At 46.9% G+C, this 12,965-nt stretch overlaps 1 protein-coding gene across 9 annotated transcripts in view; it reads right to left on the bottom strand.

Moving 5' to 3' along the window:
* LOC408670 (Down syndrome cell adhesion molecule-like protein Dscam2) overlaps positions 1-12,965 on the bottom strand; it is a 116,542-nt gene that overhangs the window by 56,959 nt on the left and 46,618 nt on the right. For all 9 annotated transcript variants that reach the window (XM_006569017.3, XM_016910892.2, XM_006569015.3 and 6 more), the window contains exons 3-5: positions 9,460-9,780; positions 2,187-2,348; positions 1,156-1,305 (exon numbers count right to left, since the gene is read on the bottom strand). In XM_006569017.3, coding sequence (XP_006569080.2) covers positions 1,156-1,305; positions 2,187-2,348; positions 9,460-9,780 — 633 coding nt within the window. The remainder of the gene's footprint in view (positions 1-1,155; positions 1,306-2,186; positions 2,349-9,459; positions 9,781-12,965) is intronic.

Genomic DNA, 12,965 nt, shown 5'->3' on the forward strand with positions numbered 1-12,965 from the left:
TGTCTTCCCTACCCGACCTACGTTGAGGAGGAAAACAAGAAAAAGAAGAAGAAGAAGAAGAAGAGAAGAAGCATCTGAGAGAGAAACAGTCGCGGTCTGATACCGTTTTGTCCAATTACAGATTCGCGCATTTGGAGGGGTTCGGCCTGGATTTCCGTGGCCTCGATAAACGATCCGCAGGGGTCGGAGGAGAGGGGAAGAAATCCAAAAGCATCTGACGCTCTCCCCCGTCGAGGGGGTAACTGGCTCATAAATATTCAACGCTCCTCGCGAGAAATTTGTAAATATCGCATCCGGCTGCAATAATAAGTTCCCGTTCACAAGTATCCGCACGCCATTCTCTCTCTCTCTCTCTCTCTCTCTCTCTCTCTCGAGGCGATAAAAGGCGAAAGTTCTTTTCCGCGTCGATGGGAAGCTTCCAAGAACGATGCCCTCCCTCTCCCTCTTTCGATAGTCTTATTAATAGTATCCTCCTCGACTCACGCTAAAAATCTCCTCCTCCTTCTTATCCTCCTCCTGCTCTTCGCCCCACGTTAAAACTTTATTAGTCAGGTTAACTGGCGAAGCTTCGAGAGAAGACGCTCAAGCTTTCAAGGGGATACGGAAGAGAGAGAGAGAGAGAGAAATTGAGGTGGAAAGAAAGTGTGTTAACGGATAGGAAATATCGTTTTCTTCCTTTTCTTCTCCCCCTCCTCTCTCCCGAACTTTGCTTCGTAAACGGACGAAAAATATTCAACTAACGTCCCTCGTTCCTCGTTTGTTAATAAACCAGGCCTGAATCGTTTATTCCACAATTATCGCGTAATAAACGAGAGAGGAGACGCTCATATCTACATATATTATTATCAACAAATCTTCGAAACATTTCTCAAACGTTGATCCAGGTCTGGAAGGAACCACGTAAATATATAAAAACGGGAAAAGAAATGAAAATGATCTCTACGTAATAAACGAGAGAGGAGACGCTTATATCTTCGAAATACGATATATTATCATCAACAAATCTTCGAAACGGTTCTCAAACATTGATCCATGTCTGGAAGGAACCACTTGAATATATAAAATGAAAAGAAACGATCTCTGCGCGCATCGATTAATCGGAGGATCATCGGATTATCTTATTTCGCGTCAAAGCGAATTTTAACGTGTACTCACCGGTCAACTGAAGTCTGCCGACGTTGCTGCTGACGACCGTTTCCTGCGTCAAACGGTGATGCGTCCTGCACCGATAAGTCCTTTCCGCGTCCTCTCGCGTGATGTTCAATATCATGAGCTCCCCGCTCGAGAGCATGTGGTATTTCCCATCTGCGGAGGGGAGAGAAATCACGCGGGTACATTTCGGCCATACATCCCTTCGAGTTTCATCCCCGAGTTATAAATTTCGCGATTGAAATTTAACTCGATTATAACTCGAGATTTTCAAGTTCAAATTCCCAAGGAACGATAATAATAATTCCGCTCCGGCTTTTCCACTTCCGTTTTCGAAGCGAGTTCGTTCAACTTCGAACCCGACCGCTCGACCCGGCGAAACTTTGCTCGCCCTATAGATCGTCTTACCTCCGATCGACGAGTGATATTAACAGATCCGGCTTTGCTTTATTAGCCAACGCATTCAGAGCCACAACGCCGCCGCTCAGCTAGATCCAACTTCTTGCGCGATAATTAATCAAGTTTCCCCTCGTTAACGTTTCGCGCATCCACGGTGGAAATTTTCCCCACAATTCCGACAATTCTCGATTCAATTCTCGAAAAAAAAAAAAAGAAAAGAAAAGAAAAGCTACGGTTTTTCTTCCGATTCCACGAATTTGCAGCGAACTGAAACGGAAGAGGATGGTCTCTGTCTCGCGAAACAGAAAAAGGATAGAAACGGAGAGACGCCGTAATCTGCGGGAGACGTGACGTTGGCCGATTCTCGAATCCTCTCCAAGTTACGTCCAAGGAGATACCGGTTTTTTCTTCGATTTTTCTTTCGCCAAACATTCCACGAAAATCATCTCCATTTCCGCTCCGATCCAATTTTTATCCCCGTCGAATTCGATTCTGGAATAAAGTCGCGAGAGAACGGGTCGATATATATATCTCTCTCTCTGTCGCGCTCGAGCGAGAATTCATCCCTCCTCTCATTCTTATTTATGAGCGGGCGTCGTTAGAGGATAAGTTGGGGGGATGGTTGGCTGCTCGCTCACCTCCCATCGTGGAGGGGTAGATGTTGAAAGACGGCTCCTGAAGCCAAGATGTGATGGTGACGTGATCGCGGACGAAACTGGGCACGTTGCATCGCATAAGCACGTTGTTGCCGAGGAAACCGCCGGGACATTGCACTTCCGGATCGTAACGCTGATTCACCACTGAAACACGCAAACAACACAGCCGCTCGAAAAAAAAAGAGCGTCTCGAAAGCGTGGTGGAGGGGAGAGCAGGGTCGGATTCGTCGCGCTTGAAAAAACCTCTGAAAACCGCGTAGATAGCTAGAGAGAGAGAAAAAAAAGGAAAAAGAAAAAAAACACGCGAGAGACGAAGAAATATTTTCCTCGACTTTCCTCGACGGACTTTCCATTTCTATCATCTTCGATTTTCTCCATTTCTCGTCCCTGCCACGTTCATTTTTTTTTCTTCTTCTTCTCTTTCTTCCCCCTCCTTTTTTTTCTTCTTTTAAATAAAGTAAAGAGTAAAATCAGATGAATACGCATCGTTTCATTCGGACGCTAATGAACGAACAGTTGAGTTTCATTGTTGCAGGGAGCCGTGCAATATGGAGCGTCGATAACCGAACTTTGGTAAACGTAATAACGTTAAACGGAGCTTCATTAACCGGGCTTCATACGTAGCTTCACGCACCATCCCCGATACATCCCTCATAAATTCATGACGTATCAATTAAACGGCGGAAGCCGCGCGCGATTTCGTTATTTCATTACGACGGAACTCGATGGAAAATTCGACAAATTCGTCTTTCCGCCCGATACGTCGCCCCAGGCTGACGAGGATATAGAGATCGGGCCGAATATTTTTTCTTCCCCTCCTCCTCTCCCCCCTACCACCCGCGCTTTACCCCGAACGAATAACGATCCATTTTTAACAGAAACGAACAGGTGACCAAAAATTCGCCACTTTTATCGACGTTTCACACCGGACCAAAAAAAGATTAAATTATTTCGATACGAATCGATACGAAACTCGGATTCAAATATATACCCGAGTATATCTGTGTCGTACACGTCGCCTAAGAATGTTGATCCCGCGCAGAGGAACGAGAACATCGCGAAATTCTCTCTGCCGGAATTCTCGAAACGAGAGCTCGAATATCGTAGCGAATACCGTGCGTGATGTTTGTTTAATATAATTATGATAACACAACGTGCCGACCAATGTATATATTATTCCATTTTCCACGCCCTGTGGGAAAGGTAACAAGCTTGGTGTATAGATCCGGTGTCTTGCGGAAGATTTTTAAAAATTTTTTCCCACCTAGATTCCTGGAGATTGCGTGCCGTGTAATTTTTTCTCGAGTCCGGTTCGGATCGATACGATCCGAAATTCCATTTCCGTGCGATACGAATTATTTTTTTCACCGCTAATAATTAACAATTTTCATTTCTTTTTTTTTTTTTTCATTAATTGGATCGCGATACACGTAAGGGTAATTTGAAATTATATTTTTTTTTTATATTTCCATAATCAATTGCATCAATTTCCGTCTAAATTAAATTTACGAAGCATAATTAAATTATATTTTATGCGTCGGAAAAAAAAAAAAAAAAAAACGTAAAAAAGGAAATCAATGGAATATCAAATCCAATTCGATGCAAGAACGCGAACGTTTAAACGAATATAACGCGATAAAATAATTCTCCCAATTTCCAATATATGAAATCTCCCTCTCGAAACAATGTTAAAACAAATACGGGGGGAAAAAAAAAAAAAAAAAAAAAAAAAAGAAAGAAAAATAGACGCGTCCCAAATGTTTGCGCGAAAAATCTCGTAATATCGATTCGAGGTATTCTCTCGGTGGCACGAATCCGTTCCTGAAGCCAGTCTGCGCGCGACATAATTGTCTCCGCGCTAGAAGCTTGCTAAGGACACGAGTGGTGGAAAGGCGAAAAAAAGAAAAGAGAGAGAGAGGGAGAGAAGGAAAGGAAGAAGAAGAAAAAAAAAAGTTGTTAAGTGGCGCGGCGAGGGTGTAAGGCAAAATGGAGGGCGGCGATACCTCGGAATTAAATCCGGGGAGAGGCTTTGTGCGGGTGCGACTACAAGATGTTGATACCCGTCGCCGCGGAATCAACTTTCACGGTTGAAAGCCGGATAAAAAGCGTGACGGACTCGAAATGAAGCGGAGCTCGACTCTTAATTAAAAAAAGGAAAAGAAAAAGAAAAAGAAAAAGAAAAAAAAAAAAGAAAAATCTCGATAGCAGGAAGGATCGCAGCCGTCGACCTCTCCGTCTCCGCCTCCCCCCGGCCACTGCCTCTCAATAGATCCGCGCGAGCTTTTTGAAAAGATCGTATGAATGAAAATTGAAGGAGGAAGGGGGGAGGGAGGCTACGACAAAACAGATGTGACGAATCCCGACTTCTACGAGGGTTGTATTAATTACCTAACACAAATGGCGCGCGTGAATCGTCCCCAAAGATAAAGAGACTCGTGAGAGAACTCTGTTGTATCCAACCCGGTTAGGATATTATTTCTAACGAGTCGAAACGAGAAAAAAGATAGAAAGAGAACGCTTCTCTTTTACAAACCGTGGTATCATCGATATTCATATCAAGGTACAATATTGAATCGAACGAGGATGGAAAGCTTACGTCGCTTAATAGCAAACACGCATGACTTTACCTTATCTTTTCTCTCCCTCCCTCTGATAAGCTAAAGAAGAAAAATTTGCAAATCGATAGAAAGGGCAAGATTTGGGTAAGGATCGCGGTATCTTATTCGAAATCTCGAAGCTGTCCCAATCCGGCCATGAACTAACGTTCCGCGTAAGTCGATGGTCCCGGCTGAAAGGTTGGCAAGAGGGTTGAAAGAGGGTGCGGAGCGAAGGAGATGCAGAACGAGAAACCGATGCCGGAGAAAAAGACAGGGCATAAGAGGGGGGAGAGGAGGAGGAGGAGGAGTTATAGTCGGTGGAAAAGGAAGAGGAGGTTGGTGGTGGTGGTGTGGTGGCGAAAGAGGCAGGGGTGGAAAGGAAAATGTGGTGCGTGTGTGTGTGTGTGTAGGACCCGGCTGTGCAACCCGTTTCGAGAGTCAGCGGAGCGAGGCACTCAGACTCCAGAATGGGGTAAAAACTCGGTGAGTTCGCCTCTGCCTTCCACCCTCTTTCTCTGCCTCCAGCGCAGCGGGTTTCCAGCCTTGCCATACACCCCCGTATCACACGGCTCTCGGTTACGCGGCAACCAAGCCAAGCATAAACTCGGCAGACGTATCGTGGCAGGTAATATTTACAAACCATGAAACCTACGGGAAGAGAGAAACGACCGGCTGCAGCCCATCTAGCCTAACCCTCCGCCTTCCCCATCCGCGGCAGCCACCTGACAGAAAGACCGGGCCTCGCCTCATCCACCGAAACCGCCCTCTTTTTTTTTGAACCCGCCTCGAATTTTACGAGACGCCAAGACGAGACCAAACTGCGTCGCGATTACACGTCGCGTTTTCGTCGTTCGCTCGTCACTAGACGACGTCGATTTGATCTTGGCCAAAAGGAAAAGGATCGATCGTTGTCCGATTCTCTGTGCTCCATAACAATGGAGCGTTATTAAAAAAATTCGATTACGATAGAGAAGAATGGCGTAAACCTATTAGCTATACTCGATAAAAAGTTTAACACGCGTTTACGCGGCGGTCTGAAACGACTGAACTACAGCAGAATGGAAAAATGTAGTGGAATCGAATAGCGTTGGGAACAGTCTGGAAATTAATGAACGAAGAGGGTATTTGTCGGAGAGCGGAAACGAAAGATGAAAGGGGGAGAACGTGTGTGCTCTCTGTGACGAAGTTCAACGCTCGTTTAGCCAAAGCGCGAGCGCGCGCGCACCTCGTCGAATTAGATCTACGATGTAACTCGACCCCGGGGCGAGTTTAATTATTTCCGTATAAAATTTCCGCGAATTTCGTTCTCGCTGCGAAATAAAAGAACAACCCTCGCGAAGCTCGAAAGAAATTTCGCCCTTTTCGCGAACGACACATTTAATCGCGTTGAATTAAAAAATACACGCCCCTTCCACGTAAGATTTATATTTCGTCGCGACGAGAACGGCGACGAGAAGAGTAAAGAAAAAAAGAAAAAAAAGAAAGGGGAAAAAAAGCGAACGACCGACGTACGTTTCCATTTTTACCAAGGAATTTCATCTCTCAACGTGTGTTCAAGTTTCAAACGCACGCGTAGCGCGGTTACGATAATAAGATCACTTTAAGCGACTTGTTACGACCACGTCGAATATGCCACGTAGTGTGTCTTGCATCGCGCGGAAAAAGGGGAAATTCCGGCAACGTTTTTCGTCCGTGAATTCTAGAATATAAAAAAAAAAAGAAAACGAACCCCTACAGTTAATATTCGCCGATGAGGGAGCGCATTGTATATACTTTTCAATTTCATCGACGAAATATATCATCTTTCAGCTCGTAACGCGATGCGAGCAACTTGGCCGTTTAATTACACCGTCGAATCCTTTGTTCCTTTGGAAATTGAGGAATTCAGCAGCAACGAGTTGATCGCGATATCTTTGCCGATAAACGTAGCGTATCTTAATCAACGCGCTCCGCGTTTCAGAAGCGGAAGAGAGAGAGAGAGAGAGAGAGAGATAAAACCGTAGGGCGAGGCGGATGCGTTACGGTATATTTGCGTTAACGCCTAGCGGCGCTCCGTCCGGATTTCTCATTACCCCGACAACCCGGCGTCAAACGCAGCCTCCGCACTGCGCTCGAATTAAACTGGAACAACGAAAATTTACGAGAAGAGTAACTCTGCGGAGAATGGTATACATAGTCGGAGGTAGAAAGGAGACCGAGTCTTACCCGTGGGATCGGACCAATGGCTGGTCGCGATCGAGCTGAAAAGCGGCGGCACGCCGCTATCGGTGAAAGAGAACAATACGGTTTGCCTGTTGTTTTTGTTAACAAACGTCGTTAAGCCCCTCTCTCCGTCCTCCCTTCCTTCGCTCGATTCCGTGTTCTCCGAGGGGCGAGTGGAAGACCGATATTAAACGGTAGTCGACTACAGACTCGATTCTCCTCCTTCGAGGAGGATCCAACTTTTTATCCTTCCCGATATTCATTCGGCTTCGGTTTTTCCTTCTCTCCGCTCGCCATTTTCTTACCGACTGGAGGAAACTATCGTTGTTTCGGGGGCAAATATTTTTCTGACCGCGAGGATAACGAGAGGAGAGACGAAGCTATTCCAAAGCTATTACTCGAAACGGTATAAGATAATTTTTATTTTATTCTCCTCTCTGCTCCTTTTTCGAGGAGTTTAATTAAGTTCTTTGGCGCGCGAGGATGGCACTTTAAATTAAGTTAAAGGAAACGAAAAATACGAGGGGAATGTCCCGCGCAAAGGACGCGCGCTTTAAATCCGCGAGATGACGTTTGTTGCGCAAGACGGGTTTAAACGGGCTACTTGTCGGGCTACGAATTTATCCCTCGAGGGAACTTCACCAACGGCGCAGAGACTAGTAGATATACCACCGTACTTTATCGATCCTAAAGCGGAGTTCCAGAAAAAAAAAAGGAAAGGAAAAAAGGATCGATCGACCATCCTACGTACGACGAAATATTTTAAACAGTTTACGAGTACTCGCTACTTCGTAAAAATTTGAAATTGTACGGTCCAACGATCTTCGAACGAGGTTTCTTTTCCCCTTGTATCTAACCTATATATCTATATACACATATATATATATATAGTTAGTCTCGTTACTTGGAAAGCCTTATTCGTAAAATCGTTTGGACGAGCGACAAATCCTGGCCGACTGTACGTGTCGCCGACGAGGGATCGGGATTGGGATGCAGTTAGACGAAGAAGCTCGAGAAAGGGGAAACGAGATCTCCATTGTTGTTATTCGATTCGCGATTCGAGCACAGTCAGCGGGTTGCTCGCCTCGAATGCATACGTAAGCCACCGCGACCAACCGGGTATGGCGCTCGCCTAATCATATCCGTTTTGCTTCGAGGAGTATACTTATATCCATCCTGTTCGTTCGAGAGAGAGAGAGAGAGAGAGAGAGAGAGAAAGAGAAAGAGAGAGGGAGAGAGAGAAAGACAGAGAGATGCAAGGAAGGAACGGAGTCAGCGAAGTTGATCGGCTCGAAAGGAGCGTGGAGGCTCGAAGGAACAAAGGGAGGGGGAGGAGGAAGGCCCTGCTGTGACAGAAGCTGACGTAGCAGGGGTAGCGGGCATGAATCTGAAGAAAAGGTATGGGCTACGTTCACGCGACGATGATTTACGGGCATATTAGGTCGATAAGATATCTTCCGGTTCGTTGACCCGGACCAACCTTCTATTTTTAAGACGCCTGCTCGCGGAGACGCCTCTTTCCAATCCCTGTATCCCTCTCGTCCCACGGATTCCACGGTTTTTCGAGTGGCTCGCCCCGTAAAACAACCAGGGTAAACAACCAACAGCCATGAATACATTTTCCGCCAAACCTGAGCGACGCTCGTGTTTCTGATCGAGATTCGACGATCGAGGGCGAAGCTTCGATAAGACGGATTGTATTTTATTTTCTTTCCTTTTTTTTATGGAAAAGTTGGAACCCAATTTCAATCCCGATCGAGGAAGGGTGGGTTTTCTGGAGAAATTAGAAGAAAAAATAAATAGAAGGGGAAAAAAGGGAGAAACGTGTTCGTTCCGTTCGTTTCAACAACGTGTCACGATTTTCGACGGACAAACGTCGTCAACGACGACGAGCCCGTTTATTCCCCGCGTCTCCCTTGGTTACGGAGGAGAACGAATGGAGGAAGGAAGGAGGGTGGGCGGGTGCATCAAAGCCAGGTACGAAGCAAATCACGGGGCCGATGGGAATAAATATTTCATAGCATCGAAGACGTACCATCTTCCGATCGAGAGGATGAATTATTCCGTGTAAGGAACCGCCGCGCGTTCGTTTCACGCGGCCGCGGACGCTCGAGGGGATGTTTAATGTAAAACGTCGTCGAGGATCTCGTTCAACGCGTGACGAATATTTTCTCCGCCTTCAACGCGGCCATCAAACTTTTATACTCCCCCAAACTCCAGGTCTCCTATGCGCCATTGCTTGGAAGACCACGAACAAACCACAAACTAGAAGGAAGACGAATATCTCCGTATCGGAGCGATCTCGCACGAATAATCGAACGCAAAATTTTTCCATCGAATGGAAAACGATCCCTTCTTTCTCCTTTCACCGATGAAAGAAACGAAAAGGGCTGCTCGCGAGGAGGAGAGGACAGGATAATGCGGAATGGGATAACGAGGGAGAAGTTTCTGCGTGCCTGCTCTGACAGTGACGTCTCTGCTAACGATGGCACCGACGCTGTTCACGGCGGAACACTTATAAATAGCCCAGTGGACGTCCTGTCGGAAGACCTCGGCCTCGAAGCCAGGAAAGTGGATGGTCCCGTTGCCAAGGACGTGCCTGATTCCAGGGATACTCGTTATACTGCCACCGTCCGCCGCCAGCCAGTCGACGGTAGGTGCCGGATTTCCTCTCACTGTGCAGTCCACCCGGCCCCCGTTCACGTTCGTGAATTCCACCCGCGACGGTGGCTCCGACACGAAGCTTGGCCCCTGCATCTCGTACGAGGCGTCGCAACCTGTAACGAAACCAATAACAAGCGTTACATATTCTCGCATACCTCGCTCCCTTCCAACGACCCGATTTCTCTCTTTTTCTCTTTCCAAACTTAACCTCATCTTTGCAGTGGAACAAGAATATTAGCGTGATATTGTGTGCCTGGTAATTAGATCCGCGACTGTTTCCCTCGCGTTAATATTTCTAAAGGGAGGGGAACAATGGAGAACTATTATATTCTCGGAATATAATAGTTGCTCGCTAAGACGTTTTTACGATTTCGAATTGCTTCTCAGTAAAAGTACCTTATCTTATAGAATAAAAATCGCGATCAATCAACGCGTTGAACTCGGTTATAAATATTATTGGTAAGTGATGACGATCTAAATTTTCCTTACCGGTTTGGAATCGGCAGTTAGAAGGGCATTAATCACGGCCCCAACGCGGACACCGCGGGTTGATGAATTTTTTTCGCTCGGGTTGCCGAGTTCAAAGTAATTTTCCGAAATGTAGTAGCGCGGGACGCGGCGCGGCAGCGTGGAGGAGGGGGGGGTAGCAGTGTATCGCGGACGGGACACGAAGCAAGATAATACGGGTGGCCATAAATCACACATTTAACGCTGAAATTCGGGCGTAATAGCTGGCCATAAATGGAGCGCGTTGCGTCCCCCGCGAACCCTGTTAACCATTCATCACCCGAGTTATGTTGATTTAAGTAGGAATGCCTGCCCGCCTCGATGTATTCCGCATTCCGTCCAACATTGCCCATCTGGAAGCCGGCCCAACGAACTGCGCCCAATACCCGGAGGAACGTGCAACGAATAGGGCACGCCTACTTCGCCCCCATGCGCCGTTACATTTTAGTTAATAATGTCCACGGCTTTCGCCCCTTCTCCCGAGGAAAAATCCATTTCCATTATTATTACGGAATCTCGACTCCCTGCTTCTGCGCGGATTGAGATTAATCGTAGAATCGTAGAAAAACTTGAAACAGTCTTATCTTTTTTCCCTTCCTTCCTTCCTTCCTTCCTTCTTTCTTTCTTTTAGTGGTAGTTTCGAGAAAAGATAAGATTTCGCGAGAGATAATGCAATCCGCCCAGGCAACGAGAAGGAAGAACAAGGAACATTTTTCTTCCCCGCGAGAAGTCGGCGTTAATTAACTTCCTCTTGGCACGGCAGCTTCAAACGAAGCTTCGTTTGGCCGCGACGCGACAATCTTTATCCTCGCGAAGGAAAAGCACCCTTTTCGAATAATGTCGAGAATTTCTGCCAGTTTCCAGTTTGGATTCCTTCCAAGATGCGCTCGAAACCGAACCAACGATCTTCGAAACTTCCGATCGTTCCTTTATTCTTCAAAAGAAAAAAAAGAAAAGGAAAAAATAAACCGTCTTTCGCGAGACGTTGTGTTATTGGAGGAAGGGGTAGAAAAAGTCCGGTATTCTTTCGTTCGCGATTTCTTCAACCTCGTTCTTTCTAAAAGGTTCTCGGTTCCGCGCAGACGGTAATACCTTATGACCTACATCCAGCTCGAATCACCGCAACAATTTTTCCTCGAAGGAAAAAAGAGAGCAAATCTTGCCCCATCACCGGCGTAACTCTATACCCTTCGTTCCAACTTCTCCTCGCATTATATAAAGGAAAAATTTAATTTTCCACGACCACTCCCTCCTTCGATACGTTCGTTGCCTGTTCGCTTCGAAATGCTCTATCCCCGTTTTCTCGTTTTCCCCCGAAGGAAAAATCACACGCGGTTTGTTTACGAGGAAAGAAAAGAGATCGGTCGATGGATGGAGGTTAGGAATTAACGACGGGGAATTCAACGGCGGAAATTGCAAAGTTTACGAGAAATTTCCATATTCTGCCCGCTTTTTTGTTGTACCATTCTCAGGCTCCGCCTCCTCGCCGTCCGCCGCGGGACTCATAATCCGGATTAACATCGAGAGAATCGAGTATCACGGTAATTCCATTTTCCCTTCCCGCGCTGGATGGGGGGGGAGAAAAAAAAAAAAAAAGAAAGAAGGAAATCGGAAGAGCTCGCTCGCCAAAGTGGTATTTTCAATTTCGAATAATGGCATATAATCACGCGCTAACAAGTGAAAACACGCTTTTGATCGAATAAAAAGCGTTCTCCTCCGCTGTCTATTCACCGTTTCAGCTTTTTAGCTCGAATAAAATAGAAGAACAAAAGAAAGAGAAATAGAGGAGGAAGAGGAGCAACGGCCGGGAGGCGGAGAGAAAGCCGGGGAGAGGAGAAAAAGGGGGACGGGGAAACCTTCCGCGCGCGGTATTATTGGCCGACAAGCGAAAATAAAACTACATATATATTATATACACACACATATATATACAAACTTTACACGGAAGAAGAGAGAAACACGGGGAAGGGAGAGAACGCGTGTCGTCATTGATCGATTTCTTTCTTTAACAAACGGCCCGTCCAATTCTCTCTTTGTACGTGCAACAATCGCGTTTCATCCTCTCCTCTCCAGCCCCTCTCCCTCCACCCGAGAAAAGGAAATCGTTTACCACGAAGAATCAACGAGGTCCTCGCACGTGAAGTGGATATCGCCTAGGAGGAGATGCCTTTGAAGCCACGCACCTTCGCGGTTGCGTCCAATTAACGCCGCGTCCTATCCGCAATATCCGGATCGAGACGACGAGGGGAGGGCTGCACGTGGCCGGTTGGCGAAAGGAAGCGATGCGTTCCCCGATATAATGGCCCCGCTCGAGTGTATTTGAAACGTACTGGCTCATCAGAATAACTAAACAATAGACGGCCACGGGAGGAGGAGGGGGAGAGGCGAAGGGAAGCGGCGGCAGGTACTCGAGAACTACCCTCCTCGGGACGACGTACTCGGGACGGCGTAACGGTGGAGAGGAAAGGGAGAGGGAGACGAGCGTCCGTGGCACACTCTCGGGCACGCGTGTGAATGTGCGTCCGCCACCCCGCGGCGAGTTGTACGCGATACGCCGAGTGGCCTAACCTTAGCCAACCCTCGATGTCATCGGGAGAGCTGCTCTCGAGCTGTACACCTCTGTTTCTACTACGCTGCCTCGTTCGAGAGACGAGACACGGCGGCCGTCCATCGACCATCCGCGTAATACTTTGCGTCAACATCCCTCGCCAAGAGTGGCCGCGTCCCCTCTACGCTTTTTTCCTCCTTCTTTTTTCCTCTTCCACTTCTTCTTCCTTAAGCGCGCTCGTGT

Source organism: Apis mellifera, linkage group LG2 (genome assembly GCF_003254395.2).
Source record: "Apis mellifera strain DH4 linkage group LG2, Amel_HAv3.1, whole genome shotgun sequence".
NCBI lineage: Eukaryota > Metazoa > Arthropoda > Insecta > Hymenoptera > Apidae > Apis > Apis mellifera.